Genomic DNA, 21,600 nt, shown 5'->3' on the forward strand with positions numbered 1-21,600 from the left:
AATGCAAGTGCGAAAAGTTTGTCTGGAATTTTTTCTTTCATACAATGGAAATTAAAGTATGTAGGATGGTAAATTTTAGCGCTAATAATTTGATACAAGGATATGAAGGCCTACTATCTGTTAAGGAAGCATTGGACTTCTTAACTCATTTAAATCAATTTTGCTCACATGAAGGAGATAGATCTTCTCTCTCCTCCTCTCATAAGAGGTCAGTTACAAGGACATCCAGCCATATTCTAAAGGTAACAAGCATTTATTTGTATTAAGTATGACAGTTGGCATGACAAAATCAACGGAGCGTCCACAATCCCGCAAGTTACGGAGAAACGCTGTGTGCACAGATCAATTCTTCTCTCACCTTCACCTGCCGCGCAACTCTGTGGAGAAGTCTCCCCTTCCACTTACTTTCCAAGTTCTTTCATGGACGGAGCATCCTCATGCACTTGTTGCAAAGAGTTATCCTCCGTTTGATTTCTTAGCTCGGGATGTACACGCTTTAGAAAAAAGTTGGGGTACAGTTTATCCAAGCCAGCATTGTCAACGAAGCATCAACACTTCCTTAAATAACATGTAAGTACATATTACATTACGCTGTATGAATTGGAATAACTTTAGAAAAAGACACCCTACTTATAATTTTCTGTATTTGAATTGCAATTTACTGAACTTGAATTGTAATTTTCTGAACTTGAAATGAAAATTCTGAACTTGCATTATAATTTTCTGAATTTGAATTGCAATTTTCTGAACGTGAAATGAAAATTCTGAACTTGAGTTGTAATTTTCGGAACTTGAATTGTATTCTTCTGAATTTAAATTGAAATTTCTGAACTTTAATTGGAATTTTCTGAACATGAATTGGAAATTCTTATAATGAATTGTAATTTTCTGAACTTAAATTTAAATTTTCTGAACTTGAATTGGAAATTCTGAACTTGAATTCTAATACTCTGAACTTGAATTGCAATTTTCTGAACTTAAACTGGAAAAGGTGTAGAGACGAAATTTTAATTTTACTTAAACGAGTTTTGTGGGGTTAACTCACCTAAACCTGCATGTGCTTATAAATGGAGTTTTCTTCATGGCTTTTTTTTTAATCATTTAACGCTAGTTTAAATTTTTGTTCAATTTGTATCATTAAATATTTATTTAAATAAGTGATGTTTACAACTAATACACAATTAAAAATTAAGAATATGCTAGACTAAATTGTAGGCGTGATTTGACCGTAAGTAGGTTTTGATAAAACTATAAATATGTACGTAACTACTATTATGTACTAAATAAGCTTACAACAACATAATAAAAATGCTATAAGAAGTGTCATTACCGAAATGGAAAGTTGAGCACACATTTCACTTATCTGCATACGAGGATATCTTACATACAGACACACACACACACACACATACGCGGACGAATTTATTATATATACTAGTTTTATGGAACTACAAACATACATACATACCACATACAAATTTTATTTGATTAGTAATTGAAAATTAGAAAAATGCATTTCGCTTGCAGATGACATAAACACATCTTATAAATATGGAATTTTATATCTACATTACAAGTTGCAGCTAACCGGGAGCTACATACATACTTACGTGCATACCTGCGCGCCTAAAAATATACATGCATACATACAATTATACGGAGGGTATCAAATTTCTCAGCTCATTTCATTAAATTAAATTACAATTCTTTTAGGCTTATATTCTACTGTAATTTTTTAGAATTACAATATTTTTTTATTATTTAAAGTTATTTTTTTGTTTAAATTAAAAGTTTTCTTTAAATTTGTAGTATTGTTATTTGGTCAATGTACACCTGTAAGTATCTATCATTATTTATATGAATAACTCATAATAAGGACATACATACATACTTATTTTACTATAATTTTATTTGAGTACATTAAGATGAAACATTGTAGTTAAAACGCAGCAGCAGAACGATAGAGTTTCAATTGCAGAGGGCGAACCAGCACAGCATTTGATTCAATGAATTTTAGTTAGCTTTTTTACTGCATTTCCTTCATATCATCATTTATGGGTTTTTCAATCTTTTTGTCACCGCCGTGTATTGTTAAGTAGTTTCATTTATTACTTATTCATAAATTCAATTAATTTGCCTTTTTCTCGTAATTATTTACATGTGTGTTCCTCGAGTACTTTCACACAGACATCACATTTTACTTGGCAGCACCAATGAAATTTACAATTACAGCGCTCGCGCACCACTATGTTTTTGGTGTTGTAGCCTCGACCGCAACATAAAATACCGCAACCATCTAGTCCTGAAGATGTTTTGTTGCAAATACGTCCATGAGTCCCTATAAATTGGTGTTGTAAAATACCAGATTTTAGTAATATTAATATACATTGATATAGCGTTTTCAGTTCAAAGCCTCTTTTTCTAGCCAATCGAAACTTTTTTTAAATTAAATAACACATTTTTCAAGTCAAATTACACCTTTTTAAGTCAAATGAAATTTTTTCAATCAAATGAAACTTTTTTCAACGCAAGTGAAACTTTTTCTGATCAAATGAATCTTTTTTAAGTCAAATGAAGCTTGTTTCAAATAAAATTAAACTTTTTTTGACGGAAGTAAAATATTTTCAAATAAAATGAAGCTTTTTAAGTCAAACGAAATTTTTTCCAAATCAATAGACACCTTTTTCAAGTCAAATTAAACTTTCTTCAAATCAAATTAAACCTTTTTTCAAGTCAAATTAAATTTTTTTCTAATCAAAAGGAATTTCTTTTCAGTCAAATTAAACTTTATTCAACGCAAATGAAACTTTTTTAAGTAAAAATAAGCTTTTTTCAAATCAAATGAAGCTTTTTTCTTTTCAAATGAAACTTTTTCATTTCAATTGAAACCATTTTGCCTGAAATAAAACTTTTTAAGGTCAAATCAAGATGTCTTCAAATCAACTTAAACTTTTTTTGAAACGAAATTTTTTTCAAATCGAATGACACTTTTTTAAGTCAAATTAAACTTTCTTCATATCAAGAGAAACTTTTTTTAAATGATATGAAACGTTTATCAACGCAAATGAAACTTTTTACAGTCAAATGAAGTTTTTTTCAAATCAAATGAAGATTTTTTCAAACCAAATGACGAGTTTTCAAGTGAAATGAAACTTTTTCTATTTTAACTGAAACCATTTGGCTTGAAATTAAATCTGTTTAAGTCAAATGAAGGTTTTTTTAAATAAAGTTAAAGTTTTTTCAACGCAAATGATACTTTTCAGATCAAATAAAACTTTTTCGATGACTTGAACAATATTTTTTATTTTGCCTACCCTACCCTAATGCATTTACACAGAGACTGCTGAATGGGTTATCACCCAATCTCAGCGCGCAGCTCGAAAACGCCCTATCTCAGAGTTTTGCAACATCCGCCCTGTTAAATCCATTGAATTTATGCTCAGATAAAACTTTCTTCAAATCAACTGAAACTTTTTAAAGTCAAATGAAACAATTTTCAATGCAAATGATACTTTTTGATGAATGTTAAACGATGCCATAATTTATGCAAAAAATGTGCCAAAATTTTGAGCAACTCGCGCTGTGTATAAATTTAATTTGTTTTTATACCTGGCCACTGCAGCTGTCTGCTGTTGCGACACCAATCGGGACTCTCATCCAAATAAACCAAATCATGCGGTGTGGGAACTTTAAACTGCGAATCCTTCACTTGTAATCGTCCACGTTTATTTAGTTTTACTTCTGTGGACTCTTCATATTTTTCACGTAAATAATCACCTGCAAAAAGTAAAAAAGAAAAAATTTATAATTTGATATGTATGTATATCCGGTAAGCAAATAAAAAAAAAAAAAAAACGATTGCCTAATAAACGTTTCAAGAAATTCCAAACCAATTCTTTACTGTATCTATTTGAATTTACAAAACTATTTCTGGCGTCATCTAGTCGTGAATAAGTAAGGCTAATATCAAGCAGATAATGCAGGTTCCTTAGCAATGTCTGCAACCAGCCGATAATGTGGTGTTCCTTTTTTATCTTCAGATGTTATTTGGCATTGTGCAGTGTGCAACAGACTGGACAGAGTTTGAAAAATATTTGAATATCAGTGTGTGTTTGTTAGCTTTGAAAACAGAAATAACGGCAATTTTAAATAACCCTGCAAAATGCGATAAGTCTAGGATGAATCCTGTATGTCGCCAAGCGCAAAGAAATATGCGATAGAGCTCGATTCAATTCGATTTCTTGAAAGAACGATATTTTCGATTCGATTCTCAAACAAAAAAAAAAAAAAAAAAAAACTAACAAACCGATTTAATCGAGGTGAAAAAAGTTTTATTGCTGCTTCATTATTTACACGATTTTGATCGTTTAAAGAAGCTCTCCAGTTTCTTCCTCGTTTAGTTAACTGGCACTTATTTGCAAATCTACCCCTTGATGGTTCTTCACTTGGTCCTCCCATCAGAGTGGGTTTATTAGTGTATTCGATATTGCAACATGATAGTTCTTGTGTTTTTTAAAATTGATTCATAAAAGTAATAGAAAAATAGACCGCGGGTACCAAGGAGCATACAGTTTTTCAATAAGATATTCCAATTTTGTGCGCAGAAATTTCTTCAGTAACTTTTGCCTTCTCTGCAATGTTAGCTTAGAAATCAAAAAGAGAACAGTTAATCTTGAGTCAGTAACGCTCTATAAGTCTCTCATTATATCTGTTATGATGTATAGATCGGAATCATGGACCGTGTCGAAAGACATATGCATGGTCCAGAATACGAGAGCAAAGTCCTGCTGACGATTTATGGTCCTCTCCGTGATGCAAACCGCTGGCTCATGTTATGGGAATGCACGAAGAGGATCTGGGACAGATAGTATTCCTATCGGCACCCTTATTTGGAAGCAGACCACGACGGAGACCTTCACCTTGATCTCCCTCGGTGTCAGTTGTTTTGAAAAAAGGATAGCTGTTGTGATTTGTTATGCAACGACTAAATCGCCTAGGCGGTTAAGAGCCAATCGATGGTGATGATAAAATGTTTTGATCTTTCACTAGTCGGCTTGTCTAAACTAAATTGCTGTTCATTTTCGAACACATAACATGTAAGCTGAAGCTATATTATCGGCGTGGACGATAAACAAAAAAGGGGACACCGATAATATAGCTTCAACTTACTTGTTATGTATACGAAAATGAACAGCAATTTAGTTTAGACAAGACTACCACAATAAGTGATACTCAACTAGTTTTAAGTTTTCCTATAAGTGCACCGTCTTCGATGTTTTAAACATGTTCCAATCGCAAAACTGCCAGTGGATTGGAAGTCTAATAAAAAAGCATGGACGACTCGAGAAGTAATGAGTGAATGGCTGCAGCAGTTCAATCGAAGAATGAAAGCCCAGAATCTAAAAATTATCTTGTTTTTAGATAACGCGGCTTCTCATTCAAAGAAATTAAACTTAGCCAACATAAAAATTATTTTCTTGCCGCCAAATACAACGGCAGTTAGCCAACCCCTCGATCAAGGTATAATCCAAAATTTTAAAACTTTGTATAGAAGCTTAGTTTTAAAACACTTGCTATCTAAAATTGATAATAAAAGTCAGCCTCAGAGCTCTCAAAATCCATTAATGTACTTAAAGCTGTGTATTTCATCAAAGCATCTTGGGATAAAGTGGAAGCCACAACCGTCCGGAAGTGCTTCCGTAAAGCAGGATTTTTGGAAACTTATGAGGATCTTCCAGATTTTGATCCCGAAGATTACATTCCACTGGCAGTCTATGCTAGGCTTCAAGAAGGACTAGATTTGGCAAATGATTTGGAAGGTTTTCTCCAAATGGATCAAAATGTTTTCACTGAGGACAACAACATAGAAATTTAATTTTACCAACAAGATGATACTATGGACATAAGTGATTCAGAATATGAATTTTCAGAAGAAATAAGTGAGCCTATAACATCATATGTTGAGGCATTAAAACTTGTTGCGCGCTTGAAACAATTTGCAAAAAATGCCTATCTAGCTTTTCAGTACATTAAAAATATCGAGAGTCACTTTGAAAATGAACATTTTAAATTAAAGCAATCAATATTTAAGCAATCAAGCATTACCCAATTTTTTCAATCAAACTCGTATTGAAATATAAAAACTTGTACAATGTACATTATCGATATATGTACATATATATATTTATATGTAATACTAAAGTATGCAAATATTCTTTACTTCCAAAAATTTCTTAAATAACCTATGTACAATGCAATTTATATGTGTGGTATATATTTTGTGACTTCATCCCACAAGCGGGCGGACATCTCCCATAGCTGGACAAAAACACTGCGACGGTGGAGTCGGCAGTCGAAAGGAATTTCACTTTATTTCTATTTTTAAAGCTAACATCCACACACTGATATTCAAATGTTACTGCATACTGCTTTTCAAACTGTCTAACATAATACTGCTAAACAACAGCTGATGTAAAAATGTAACACCACACACCACACACAACGACTAAATTGCCTAGGCGGCTAGGCGGGCTAGGCGGTTAAGATCTAATCGACGGTGATGAAGCCACTAGCACCGTGGCGTATAGTTTTATTCTGCCTATAAATATGCACTAGTGAAGGTAAATTTAATAAAAAATTTAAATAAATATTTATATGAATTATATGAGGCTTGGCTGATCTATTTATTTTGGTGCAAATGAAAGAATCCAATTCACCATTCTGCCTACCGTTGTTCACTTTTCGACCGGTTCTTATAGCAAATTTAACGCTCTTTCCAATGGAACAAACCGTAGTTTTCTATATTTCTTAGTTTTTTAACAAATCGAATTTAAAGCTAAAGCGGACCACAAATACGATTTTTTGAAATATTTCGATCCATGCGCCATCTATCGGAGATTTTTTTCTTATTATTGCATTGTCATCGGGTTCTGAACTATATTCCAAGTTTCAAGCTTGTAGCTTATCGGGAAGTTAATTAAATTTTAATTACAAAATTCGTTCACAACGCCCCTACACAGAGTCAAGCTAAACAAAAACTGTAAACGCGTTTTTCTCGAAAACTTTTTATATTATAATCGCATCAGACGGCTATTTTGTAACTAAGAAATACAGAGTTAGGTAGTTCCTTGTTGAATATAAAATTAATATCAATATTATTTGTCCAATTACCGATTTCTCTGATCGATGAGAGCTGCTGCCAACAAGTTATTAAACTGCATGAGCCGGAAACACCATGACATTTACAAGTAATTCTTGTTTTCTTAATAACGGCCTGAAATGACAAGATTATAAAACTGAGATGAGAATAAATTATAAAGACATTGTCTGCTTATATAAGTACATTAGTAAATTACTAAAGCACCAAAATATAGGAATCATTTTGTTATGATGACGATCGTTCTCTTGAGCAAACACGACTTTTTGATGGCGTCTTAAAAACTAACGATTCCTTAGCGGACTGTTCCATAGAAGCAAGGAATCTAGACTGACATGCAGACTTCGCAAGGAACTGCTGAATTAAACGATTTATTTCCACCATCTTTTACTTAAAAACTTAAATCAAGCAAGCTTTACTAAGGAAAGGAACAGTTTTCGCTTCAACAAAAAAATTTGATAATTGAGTTGTTACGGTTTCTATCTTGGTTATGATTGAAAAATCTGGATTGGAATTCTCCCGTGATAGAACAAAAACATGTACCAATTTTTTTGAACGTTGTGGGAAATTAAGAATTTTCGTAGAAGTGCATATCTTCCTCAAATATCGAGCTATTTTAAAGACCTTTATACTTCTGGATCGCCATGACTGTAACGGTTTGGTGGTAATTTTTTGGCCAGAAATACAATATGTGCAGCAATAACGGGATCTCTTTAAAATTTGCCTGCCTTTGACGTGCATCCATTTAAATGTTTTCATACATTTTAAGTTACTTTGTTTTATTTTGGTTTGAGTTTAAGGCAATTAGAAATGAAATAGAAAAAACGGGTTGAAGTCCCAAATAGATTTTTTCCTTGGGATTCCAAAAATTTATAGTAAGATAAAAGCGCGCAAGTAAGAGATACGTGTTTCCGGGAGAACTGTGATATGTCTATTAATATTATAAAATGACGTACCCAAAAGGTGACCGGTGACTGCCGAACGGCTTTACCGATTTTCACGAACTTTTCAATCAACATATATTTCGAATATGAAATTGTTTGAAGTTATACAGGAAAGAAGATACAGGGTTTAAAATCCTACAGAAATACACACACACACACCAATAACGCCGATTTGATTTGCTTGCTGTTTTATCACTGCCGAAACTTTTTTTTTGCAACTTGGTTATTTGACATCCTTATTTTGGTCTTGGAAATCTGCTTATTTACCTTTAATGGCTTTTCGAACTAAAAAGTTTTCACATGACAAGGTGACGTAATTGTTAAAAGTTATATCACGTTTAATGTTATTTATAGCTTCTTATCTAATTATCTTCTGACTTTAATTACATCTTATTCAGTATGTGCATATGAAAAACAGTTAACATTGAAATATAAAACATATAATGTGCGGGCTTTCACAACTTTTTTTTTGTATGAGGACTGACCCGGTCTAATGTCTGCAAGTGTACAGGCGCTGCGAAGCAAACACAAATCAACTTATTTAGCTTTAATTTCTCATTAAACCTGAAAAAAAATCTACCAAATCCACTCAACGTCTGTATGCAGTCATATTTCTATCTATATATATAAAGAAAGATGCATATTTGTATCCAGCTTATGTACTCCGAAACTCCGCCGATTTTATAAAAATTTGCAGGGTGGCTTTACAGCAGCCCGTAGAGTGTTTATATTCGAGAAGTGGACTATTCGAATGAATTCTATTTACAGTTCGATTTGCCAGATATTTGGTATAAAGGTGACCTTTGCCTAGAATAGTATTTACGAAACTTTTTTTTACTAGGAAATGGAAAAGGAAAGTCATGCAGATAGACGAAAGTTAGGGCAGAACAACACCGACCTGGTCTGATAGTGTAGGAGCATATATTTCTTTGTAGATCGAATGAATTAATAACAGTTCAGTAAACTGTTTAATTTTACAAACCGGTTACCATCTTCACAATTTCGGAACCAGTTAGGTTTAAAGAGCCGGCTAACTTCTCCAAACCAACTATTTTGTCGTTATCGGTTATTTGTTCAGAACAGGTTTTTTCTGAAATCAAATTTCGAAACAGCTTAACTGCTCGGAATCGATTTATTGGTCAGTTCAATTTTTAAAACAGGCTATCAGAATAAGTTACTTTTTCGGAACCGTTCACTTCTTTGTAACTTGTAACGATTTCGTAGAACGCTATTCCCCATCCAATGGGCGCGACCACAAATTTTCATCAATATTCGCTAACGGGAATCGAAGGAAACTCTTAGATTCAACAGGAGTAGACCAGAGAAAAGGAATGTTAGAGGCGATGGTCCCACATTGCAATTGAAACGATGGTTGATGTCAGGTGGTTTCTCTGGGGAGTTTGCTTTCCTCTACTGCAAAATAAGGGTACTAGATTTTTTTGGTGGATTTCTCTGTGCAGCTTTTTTTGCTATTTTTCTTCATACGGCTAAGTTCTCAGGTGCCGTATTTCCTCATAATGACTTCTTGAGCCGCTGGGAATCGGGGTCTCTTCAGTCAGACGAAGGGCCGGATTAACAAGTAGGTAGAATAGGCAGTTGCTTGGGGCCCCCGAAAAATGAAAAAGACTTCTAAAATTTTATTACAAACATAAAATTCTAGAGAGTGAAAAAAAAATATAATCAGAACTGAAAATAAATTTTACTGAAATAAATAAAATACAGTTGACCGTATTCAAAAGGCGACGACCGACGAACTAGACAAGGTTCCTAAAAAGGACATTTCCGACTCATTTGACAAATTTTATTAGCGTACAAAGAAGTGTATCGAAGTGAAAAGAGAGTATATTGAATAATAAAAAAAAATTATTTCAAAATGTACACTGGTTGTTTTTGTTTTAAAAAATTTCGGTTATTTTTGGAAAAGACCGGAAAGATTTTGACTGCTACTTGTTCAGTGAGTAAGTCATTGAAAAGTGAAAAAGCAGATTTGCAAACACGTGCTTTTTTGTACGGATCGTTAGAAAAGAGTTTAGTTTCATTCCGTGAAAATTTCAATGACTTCGAGGAAAAAACAAAACAATTATTACCTAGTGTAGGTTATACAAACATCATAAAACGTACTCGTCGTAGAAAAAAACAACCAAATGACGGAAATGCTCCAGAAGTTCAGAAGTAGAATTTTCGCCTCGCGATGATTTTAGGACAAAAGGTTTCCTCCAAATCATCGACAATATTCACAGTGAAAGTATATGGAAGTTTCAGAGGGATTTGCATTTCTCATCAACTTTTCTCTAAGTGATGGAGACCTCCACGCAACTATAAATAACTTAGTTATTTTTAATTCCAGAGATTTGGAAGAATTTTTCATTGACATGAAACAATTCCAAAGTTACGTGAACACTGATTCACAAAAAACTCATAGTCATTTGTAAGAGATTCTAATGGAAGATCAATTAGCCGATGTATTTCCTAGCACAGAAATAGCTCTTCGGATTTTTTAACATTAATGATTACAAATTGGTCTGCCGAACAATCCTTCTCGCAATTAAAAAGAATCAAGGCTGCTGAAAGAGCTACAACGCGACAAGAGCGCCTCGAGATGTTAGGTATACTTTAAATTTAGTCAGATTTATTGAACAAAATCGAAATTGATGATATAATTGATGAACTTGACGAAAACAAATGTAGAAAACGACATATTTAAAATGTAGATAGTAATTTTATTGATATTATTACATTGTAACAATAAAATTTTTATGAAATGTATAAGTTTGTATTTTTTTTTTAATCGAACAAAAGAAGGGAACGGACGTGCAAAAAGGGCCCCCAAATTGATGGTTGCCTGGGACCCGGTTGAGGGTTAATCCGGCCCTACTCAGACGCCTGTTCAGATGGCCAAGCTTCTGTTTATTCAGCATTTCATTGCATGGGGAGTACTCTCGCCTCACTGTGCTATGACGGCAGTGCTTGTTTTAATAGGCCTGTTTTTCCTCCAGTGAGTAACCCTTAGGCTCGGCGACCGTCTCTTGCTTTGTAAGTGGTAATGCGCTTCTCTTTATATTTACCCCAAGTGCTACCGGCTAGATATTTGAGAATTTTGTTACTGGTACAATGGCGGATGCATGCTCGCCAAAAGTTAGATGCGGATCGAACGTCACATCCAGTATTTATGGATGTAGCGTAGCGTCGTTAGCGTAGTACCATCGTTGTGGATGTCCAATATGGTCGACATATGTTTATTTAATTGATTGTTTTATATGTCATCTTTTGTTTTTGTTTAACATTTCCGCTTATTTTAAAATGTACACCATATAAGATATTAAAAAAAAAGTTTTGTTAGTAAATTATTGTAATTTAGAATATAAAAATTAAATATATTGCTCATACGCAGTGTTGTCCTTAATCGAAGGATAAAAATGGATATCTATTGAAAGATTACAATAATCAAACGAAAGTACCACGGGTATTTTTAATATTTTTGAGTTTTAGTTATGTTGTACCTAGCCTTATGAAAATGAACTTGAACAGCACCTCTGTTATGAATTTCGTTCAGCTATTTAATCACTAGTAACGTCAGAACAACATTTTCTATCCATGCATATAAGGAAGTATATCTATGCAGCGTGATAAGATCGGCAAAACATTTAACAGATCGAGCAGCGCACTGACAGGCTATTACTGATATTTAAGGGGGCCGAGCACATCATATGGAAACCTTCCTTTAAGCAAATAAGCAAAAACAGCAGAAACCCATAGATTATGCGGTCGACGTAAATGAGGACTCCATTAATGGTCAAAAAATAAATAAATGTTAGGCGCGATAGCCTCCGAAGGATTTTAGGCCAAACTTCTCTTCCAACTTGCAGCGTGCTCCTCTTAATTTTTCTTACAAATCGGCGTGACGGGACTTATTTGTTTTATGCTGACTCCGAAAGGCATCTGCAAGGCAAATGAGTTTTCGCTGTGAATTTTTCATGGCAGAAATACACTCGGAGTACTTTTCAAACACTGCCGAGGAGCAGAAAAAAATGTTTCTAACTGAAAAAGCCTGTTTCTAAAATTTTGATGTAGCTTTTCCCGGAGCGAGAACCCAGGATCTTTTGTGTGGTAGGCGCAGCACGCTGCCATCACACCACGGCGGCCGCTACAATTATGATGCTCTTCGAAAAATTACAGCCCCACGCTTGGGTCCAAGCCTTTCCCGCTTGGTCGATCATGTGCAACTCTCGCCTTCTTCTAATCTCGCCCAATTTAATTGGGACGTCTGGGTAGCGCATCCCCGCCATATTTGGCCTGTTCATCTGCTTTTTCATTTCCATCTATTTCCATATGCCCTGCGATCCAAAAAGGATATATTCTGCTTATCCAGACTCTTTGCAGGGATCGCTAACACTCCAACACATTTTAAAATGCTTTGACTGCTGCTTGGCTGTCAATATAAAGGTTGACGGGGCTGCAGTTATTCTTCCAGTGGCTCTACTGCTTTGGGCTAGGCCTACTACTTTTGCCTGAAAAACGCTACTGGCAGCTCGTAGGATCTGTTTACTGATCAGCACAGTGTATCGCAGATTACTTCTTTCACTACAGTTTAAGCATCGGTGTACACGTGTATCGCTTCGTGCGACATTTCGGCATTTTTGCGCCACCATTTACCTCTATTGTGGCTTTAAGAGCCCATTCGAAGGCAAAATACGTACTCAGGTAGTTTGTTAGTCCTATAATTGATGACACTATACTACTATGGCCATATGGTCTGCGCTCAAGCTGCCCCGAGGCACGGAACCTCGTTGTAGTTGTTGACCCTATGTTCTTTACTATTACGTCCACAGATGGAATGTGTATATTTTATCGATAATAATGAAAAGAAAACTGCACAAAAAAGTAGAAGAGAATGGGATAGGGAGTGAAGAGGGGACGCGAGGATCCCTGAATGTAAGCAAACACATTTCGGGGCTGAGCAAAGTTTGCTAGGCATGCTAGTCTGAAATAAAGATGCCTAATACTACTGTTCAAGTATGCACCCGCTTTATCTTCAATAGGTACACTGAACCAAATGGTGCTAGTAAAATAAACAAATCGGTTCTGTTGTTCTTGACTTAACGGAGATTCGGTGAAATTGATCGAATTATAGTTAATTCGACCGTGTTCTTTGTCAAGCGATTAAGCTAATTTTAATCATTTCAACAGAAGAGAAATTGTTGCTCTTAAGTTAACAAAATTCTGTAAAATTCACAGATTCCTAATCAATTTACTGATTTTTTGTTAACACAACTGATCTCACTGTCATTTCAACAGCGATCAACAGTCAATACATGAGCAAATTTCAAAGAGAATTTTACGCTCACTGCGCTCTCTACTTTGTACTTATGTATGCTGTGTACTATATGTATGCACATATTTACGTATGTATATGGCGGCCGCCGTGGTGTGATGGTAGCGTGATCCGCCTACCACACCGAAGACCCTGGGTTCACACCCCGGACAAAGAAATATAAAAATTTTAGAAATAAAGTTTTTCAATTAGAAGAAAATTTTCCTAAGCGGGGTCGCCCCTCGGCACTGTTCGGCAAGCACTCCGAGTATATTTCTGCCAGGCATGCTTAACCAACGAAACGATATCATTTCGTTACGATAATCAACGTTAATAAACGAAACGAAGTCATTTCGTTTCGTTTATTAACGTTAAGATCGTCAAATTAACGAAATGATTTCGTTTCGTTTTCTGCCATATCAAAACGAAATCAAATCGTTTATGTTGATTATTAATTTCAAACTATGCTGGCAAAGCTGATTGATGGCGGAGTCATTAAAGGTGAAAGCATTATCCAAGCTGATTGCAACTTTTCTCATGAATTTTGACAGTACGAACATTTCTCAGAGTATTTTTGACATTACCACCAACGAATTACACAAACAAATTACATAGAGTTTGTGTGTGTATGTGCGCTCGTTGTTGCCACCTTACGGCTTCACCATGGCTATAGCATTGCCAGCACAATTCAAACATAAAGTATCACGTTTTCGTTAACGTTTTTAACGTTAACGAAAGCTTTTCGTTTCGGTTAAAAACGAGATACAATTTATCTTGATAATTTCTTTATCGATAATATTTCGAAGTGTTTCAACGGAAACGGTGGAAATTTTTTGATAAACGATTAGCTTAACGTTAAGGTGCATCCCTGATTTCTGCCATGAAAAGATCTCATTGAAAACTCATCTGCCTTGCAAATGCCGCAGCTAGGTACTTTCGTACAAAGCTGTCGCAACAGCTTTTTTTGTTCATTTGACTACTAAAACTGTCAATTACGAATCAACGATTTGTGCGCAGTTGATTCAATATCTTGTTGCGATGGATAAAAATTGACAGAAATTTCGGTTGAATTGACCCCTATTTCGGTTGATTTTACCAGCCTTTTTCTTTCAGTGTATACTCTTGGTAGCGAAGCAGCCTAGTGATAGATTATTGGGCGATCGCATCCGCAGTCTATCCAACTACCTACCCATTCCTACTTTAATTAGTTATTTCTGACGGTGTATTCTTTGGTTTGGGATGTATGTTCCAAAATCATTTGATGTCCCTGCTCAGGTCTTTAAGACGACCACCACACTTGCCTCAAATAAGACGCCACTGGTATACGAAGAAAATGAATAAAAATTGATACAAATATTTTCGCTTTATATTTTCCGCTGGTACTCATACAAAGGAATTGTTCATATTTCCTGCTACTTAGTAAAATAATTTGAAACCTTGCCACAATACAAATATAAACTCATCCGTGTATGAATGCGGGTATGTGGACCATAAGTTGCAGCACACATGTGAAAAATAATCCTGTCGCATGAATCGTACTCGTAAACATATAAAATAAGTGAGGAAAAATTTTGAAAGCAATGAAAATAAAAAGATAAATGGAAACGTACGTATACATAAATGAAGAAAAATATAGCGCATGTATGTATTAGATGTAACGATTATTTGTATAAAGCCGTACGTATGTATGTATGTACAAATGCGCAACGTAAAAAATGAATTGAATTTGCGATTTGTGTGTTGGCATTTGGCAACGTAAACAACCACTTATTGCTGCCATTACAGCTGCCACAGACTTTGTTGACTTCTTTTACATTCAGTATATTGTGCGAAGACTGTTGCAGTTGCTGATGGCGCTTTTGAATCCAAGAGCAAAAAGATATTGTCGAGACAAGGGTGAAGGTTGAGAGTTCACAAACGTTTGGACGGAAGACGCAATAACATGGCATATATGAGAATGGACGGCGACAAATGATAAGAAATATAGTGCTGTACATAAAATAGCTACAGGAATGGATTGGTAAGAAGGAAGTCGGGTGTTTGGTAACTGTTTTGCTGTACTAACGAAATGAAAAAAAAAAAAGAAATAAAAAAAACTGATGTTAGGAAGTCATGAAGGTATGTGCCCATGGCTCATTTGACAAAAAACTGAACTTGAATTGATGCAGCATTGCAGTTGTGTGACATATCAGATGTCAAACGAAAGGACGCGTGCAGACAGACAAAAGTATGTGGAAGACAATGCGATAAAAAGCCGACACAGCAACAACAATCGGAAAATACAATAGTGGCCGCTGTTAAGATCGCACTTGTTTGTATGTACTGATTGTTTATATGTAAACTACGCTTTCCCATAAGAAAATGCAAAAAGGAAGAAGCACATAAGAAAGCTGTTTCGTAGATCTTATAGAGCCTTATCATCTGAATGATATTACTTTTATATAAACAAGCTATTAGCCGGCGCTTTAATGATGCCCTTAATAAACTAATTTCTATCACTTATCCTCTAGGTTTCTTTTCTTTAATTAATTCTACTTATTCTCACTTGCCTTCCAGCGCTTTCTATGCCATTCTCCTCCCACTCCTATCCTTCGTCGCTACCCCTATTAATTTCCCCATCTCTCCACATTCTTTATCCTACTGCATCTGTCTTTACCTGTGCCTGTCCCTATCTTTGTAAATGACCATGCCTCTCTCCCAAACCTGTTGATTTTTATTTTTCCTTACCTCTTCATCTCCCTCTTCCCATCCCGCTTTCTTTATCTCTCTATCATTCTCTTTTCATCCCTTTCATGCACCTTATTGAACTTTTGGCGGGAAGAGACTGAGAAACAGTTAAACGAAGATAGATAAATAGGGATAGATGGAGCGGGGCAGGGAGAAGAACAGGGAGTTAGAAAGAAAAGTAGGGATGGGAAATACAGAGGTAGAAAGAGACGCATAGAGAGGAGTGAATAAATGGATAAAAAAACGGGAAGAGAGGGGTAGGGAAATTAATAGGTAAGAACTTCTTAAAATTTATGCAGATAAGCCATAGCTAAGGCGGAACAACGTCTGCCCGGTCTGCTAGTGTTATGTATAAAACTCTCGTGTCCCCGTACTTGTGGTTGAACTCCTTCAATATGTCTCGAACAACCTCATGAAATTTAGTAGGCATATTGAACAGGTTTAAGAATGGGATCTTATCTATTTTCATACTCCAATATGACAATGGTTGTCCACGCCTTATTTTTTTATACACAATTTTTTGTTTTTATGAAATAGCATTCAAAAATACATGCAACCCTCTGGGAATGGGACTGAAACTGGGACTGGGACTGGGACAAATAAGGGATGGAGAAGAATATAAAAACTAGAGGGGAAAAAAACGAATGGAGTAATGAGACTGAGAAAGAGTTAGAAGAGGATACAGAGATAGGGATAGATGGAGCGAAGGAAGTAGATGGAGAGTTAGCTATAGAAAAAAGAGAGGATAGAAAAGTGAGAGAAGGAGATTAAGACACGGACAGAGTTGTGAATAAATGGTTAAAAAAGGGGGAGAGAGAGGAGGAGAGAGAGTAAGAGGTAACGACTTCTTAAGTAATGCAGATAAACCAAAGTTAGGGCAGGACAGAGATAGTAAACATATAAAGATGGGCCAAAATTCGTACCATTGTCTTTCAGCTTCGCAGGAATAGTTGGAGAAGGGAATTTTGCTACGAACTCATCACAAATTCCTCTCTGTTAGACATTAAGGAGCACAGGACGCTTTCCCTTGTCTTGCTTCTGCTTAGAAACTGTTTTGTAATGCTTTATCAAGGGAAGCGCTAGACAACGTTTCTTCTGGGTTGTTGGAAGAAAACATTTTCCGTAAGACCATCAAATGTACAAATATGCAATTTTTGAGCGATAACAACAGAAGCGGCGGAAAAGCAATAAGTAATAGGAAAAAAACGTGATACCCATACATAAACAGCAAAGTATTGCAAAGACTCTACTAAAGCGAAGTTTCAGACGGTGTAAGAGCGCAATCGATATTGTCGGTCGCCATTCGTTTAAAAAATTCTCGTTGTAGTGTGTTAGGAAAATGACAAAACAACAAATGATTGCGAAAAAAATACAGTTTATAAAACTAAGAAGAAAAGGAAATCATAAAACTTTACTGATAACAATGAAAGCAATGCATTTTGATTGCTGCTATGTGAAAGATGCAGACGTGTCTTTACAAACATTTGCCTTAGACATTTTTTTATATACCTGCATATTTGTGATGAAAGTTCCCTTATTTTATGGGTACATGAGGAATTACTGAATAAAGTAGTGACTCAGGCGTAGCGCTGTTTTTGGGGCTGGTTAAATAGAAACCAATTCCAATTAAAATACCCAATGAGCTTAGGTATGATATCTGCTTCTTAGTGACGATCATAATACCTGCCTAAGACGTGATATGTCTGCAATCTTCAGGCTGTGACCCTACTTTGGAACATTAATTGATTTAAAGTTACTTCCACCTGTTTTTCCGAATTCAATAGGGACATAAATTTTTCTCAGCTACCTACGGGGAGTGTCATAAATACGTTAGACACTACTAAATAAGTGGAACGTAACATCAAAAACAAGAAATATTACACAAGGACAGCCACAGAGTGGATTCACATCCCCACTTTTGTTTAACTTTTACATAGCGAAGCTCCTTGCCCCTCCAGAAAGGGTGGCCCTCCCAATGATCAGATGGCATAACATCACGACTGTCATACAGCCTGAAATACTCGGTGTGACGTTCGATAAGGATCTGCATTCCTGCAGCCGCAATTGTACCTAAAGCTCAGAGCTGGCAACACTTGTGGCAGAAACAAAGACACGCACATAGCTACCTTTGTAGCACCTGGCCAGCCGCTTTGTAAGCTAGGCTTCACCTATATAGTTGTCGAGCTTAGAAAACACACACTGGAAATAACTGCAGGCCTGTAAAAGCATCGCGCCCAGAGCTGCCCACGGATGTCTTCTTATGTCAACAGAACACTATTTACACAGGAGGGGAAAATATTCTCTATAAATGTGAAAAGCAAAATGCTGAGCGAAAACTTGATACTATTGAATACCCAGGAGCCTGCGCAAAAGCCGGCACAAAAACATTCAGACGTTTAAGCGAAAAAAGCATAAAATGGACCAAATAGCCGTCCACAAAGAGACGGCAAAGTACTATGCCCATAAATTCCCTATGAGCTCTGTTCTCAATGACAAATACTCGAAACCCGCAGTTGAGGAAATCAGTCTCCCTAGAAAGAAGCGCGTTACTCTGGCACAACTAATATCCGGATGTTGTTAAAGATTAGACTCCTTTTTTGTCCAAAATAGAGTCATACATACGCAATGTATGTCCCGCATATAATATATCCCCACATGACACCAAACATCTTTTCAAATGAAGGAAGCAACCAACGCCTCTAATAATATCTTTTTGCTCCAAATTAAAATTGCAAGTTTCCTTGGAATCCCGTTGGAGAATATTGATGAAAATCTGGGAGTGATACAGCCTTTTGGATAGGGTGAAGCACAGAGATCTGCGAAAATCTCGAACAGCTCATCTTAACTTTCTTTCAATACTCACGACTGATTTAACGGCAAGTGCCATCTGATCTGCTTTTGCCATCACGCATGATATCAAATTTTTGTTAGGATCGACATTTACAGAGCATGGCCTATGTTATTCTACATCAGGGGCCTGCATTCCATAGCACAATTGTGCTCTCATTGCGTATGCGGAAGGGAGATTACTTGTAATTTTTTAAGACCCATGCTCTACAAAGTCATGATTTTACTTTTCAATTTCACCCTTTGTCCCAAATAATACGTATTGGAAATTGTGCTCTGCTATTTTCTTTGATTAGAGCAAGAACTTGGACTTTTTCTCTTTCATCGCACGATCGACAGAGACGTCAGAATATACTGAGCGCATGTAAGGGCCTGTGCCTGTGGGGTTCGGTTGCGCTGCTCCTATTATCGTGACATTGAGAGGTATTTTGCTGTATTTTGAAAATTTGTCAAGGTATACGGTTAGCTTTCCTAACACGAAGCCAAAACTGCTCAAAAAACAAACCGGTTGATAGTCACGCCCAATGCCTATATAGTAAAAAAATATACGTATGTTGGCAAACATATCGTTAGCTTAATGTGAAAATGTGCTAAGTCGCATTTTAGAAATTTTACAGGAGAAGAAAAAAAAATTTATAATTTTTGAAATAACCATCTTTTTCAAAACTGTGAATGAGGATACCTTAGTTGCAATACTTTTGAGTGTAGAAGCTTTGAAAAAGATAAATAAAAATCATGTATGCTTACCCAGCAGCTATTTTATGACTCAGCACAATTTCCGCACTCAAAACAATTTTTTTCTCCCGACTTAGCACTTTTACTCAATATGTTTCCCCATTACTCCTCCTTTAATGATTGAAAGATAAAACTAAACCTATATATTTCACAAAAAATACTATTTATTTGTCAAATTATTTCTAACGGTTCTGATCTGAACTCTTTTGCCGGATGGTGCGCAGACAATAATTTATTTTTAAATTCAAACAAATGCTGTGTTGTGTCTTATTCCATAAAGACAACTGCCACATACTTTATCTACAAACTAAATGCTAAATCTCTTAATCGTTGTCAAGAGAGTAAAGACTTGGGTGTAATTTTTGACTCCAAACTCTCTTTTTCTAGTCACATTGACTTCATTGTTTCAAAATTTGTTGCAATGTTTGGGTTCAGTAGACGTATCACCAGTGAATTTTAAGGACCCTATGCCGTTGAAAGCACTTTTTATATCCTTGGTCAGAAGTGGTCTTAAATATTGGTCAATAATATGGAATCATTTCTATGAATCTAACTCCTATAAAACTAAGAAAGTTTAAAATTTTTTTACAAAAATTGCTTTACATATGATGCTTCACTGGCCACACGGCCTCCCATCATATAGCAGCAGGCACAAATTGTTTGGTCTTCAGGCTTTGCATGACAGAAGAACTTTTATCTCACTCATGCTTGCCTATAATGTAATAAACTTTAGTATGAATTACTCTGATTTATCTAATTTGTTCATTCCATATATTCCACTGCGTGATCTTCGGCATAATAGATTATGTATCGAAATAACTCATAAAACGAATTATGCTATGAATGAACCTATAACTAGGACAAATCGATTCATCGAAATAACACTACTATTAATTTTAATAAATATGTAAATTTAAGCGTGAATTGTTTTCTATTTTTAACTAGTCTGTAAGAAAGCATGTAGTTATCGACATGTAAGAATTGAAGTAGATTATGGTGAGAGCAAAGCATTTATCAAACACCAAAAGCATGTCTCAATTGGGTGAATACAATTTCAAGGGGATGTGTTCGCAACCCTCTCAAGCGGTTGCCAGCGCAATATATAGCTTCTCCAACCCAATTGTTAACCTCACCTAACCGTGGCGAATCCTATTTCATTGACAGCCGAGGCTCTGGCGACCCCAAGTTCCTCATGGCACTAAGGGGTGGGGAAGGCGGGTTGGCCTAGAAGGTTAAATGTGGTCATATAAATCGTTCCCGAGATGGTCGGGCTAGTATCTTAATAGTGCTTTGTTACCGGAACGTACTGGATATATATCCGTCAACAACAATCAACATCGGTAACACTCCCCAAAGACTTCGGGTATTATATCTTTATCGTTAATACAACAACAACAAAGCATGCGCGCACAAAGAAATGACTAGTAATTCAGATCGATTTTATTGACAGGTTGACTTAGCACATTTTTTTAACAGCTGACGACTTAGCACATTTACACATCATTGCCCACAGCACGTAAAACTGAAAAATTAAATTATTTTTTTTTTGTGATCGATGTATTTTGAATTCATGTTTAAAACTGCATTAAAAAACAATATTTCAAAAAAAGTTAATTAGCATATTTTCACATTAACGATAGATAAAAAGTTTTTTTAACCCCCTTATATTAGCTTCACTTGTATGTATGAAGCTTTATTTTATACCAAATAATGAAAAAAAAATATGTTGCGTATACGCCCCGGTACCCGTGTTATCTGGTGGTACGGAAATTTTTTCGTGTCATTGGTTCGATTTTAACAAAACACCGTGATTATTTTCATCATACGGTTTTGTGACTTATTTAATAAAAATTGGATTTTAAACTAGATGCGCGATCTCT

At 35.6% G+C, this 21,600-nt stretch overlaps 1 protein-coding gene across 9 annotated transcripts in view; it reads right to left on the reverse strand.

Moving 5' to 3' along the window:
- Positions 1 to 1,151: 1,151 nt before the first annotated feature.
- Positions 1,152 to 21,600, reverse strand: part of Wnt5 (Wnt oncogene analog 5) — a 638,708-nt gene continuing 618,259 nt past the window's right edge. For all 9 annotated transcript variants that reach the window (XM_067776631.1, XM_067776636.1, XM_067776637.1 and 6 more), the window contains 3 exons: positions 7,171 to 7,273; positions 3,610 to 3,777; positions 1,152 to 2,338 (listed from right to left, as the gene is read on the reverse strand). In XM_067776631.1, coding sequence (XP_067632732.1) covers positions 2,151 to 2,338; positions 3,610 to 3,777; positions 7,171 to 7,273 — 459 coding nt within the window. In that variant the 3' untranslated portion in view covers positions 1,152 to 2,150. The remainder of the gene's footprint in view (positions 2,339 to 3,609; positions 3,778 to 7,170; positions 7,274 to 21,600) is intronic.

Source organism: Eurosta solidaginis, chromosome 3, assembly GCF_040869045.1.
Source record: "Eurosta solidaginis isolate ZX-2024a chromosome 3, ASM4086904v1, whole genome shotgun sequence".
In the NCBI taxonomy this organism is placed as follows: Eukaryota; Metazoa; Arthropoda; class Insecta; order Diptera; family Tephritidae; genus Eurosta; species Eurosta solidaginis.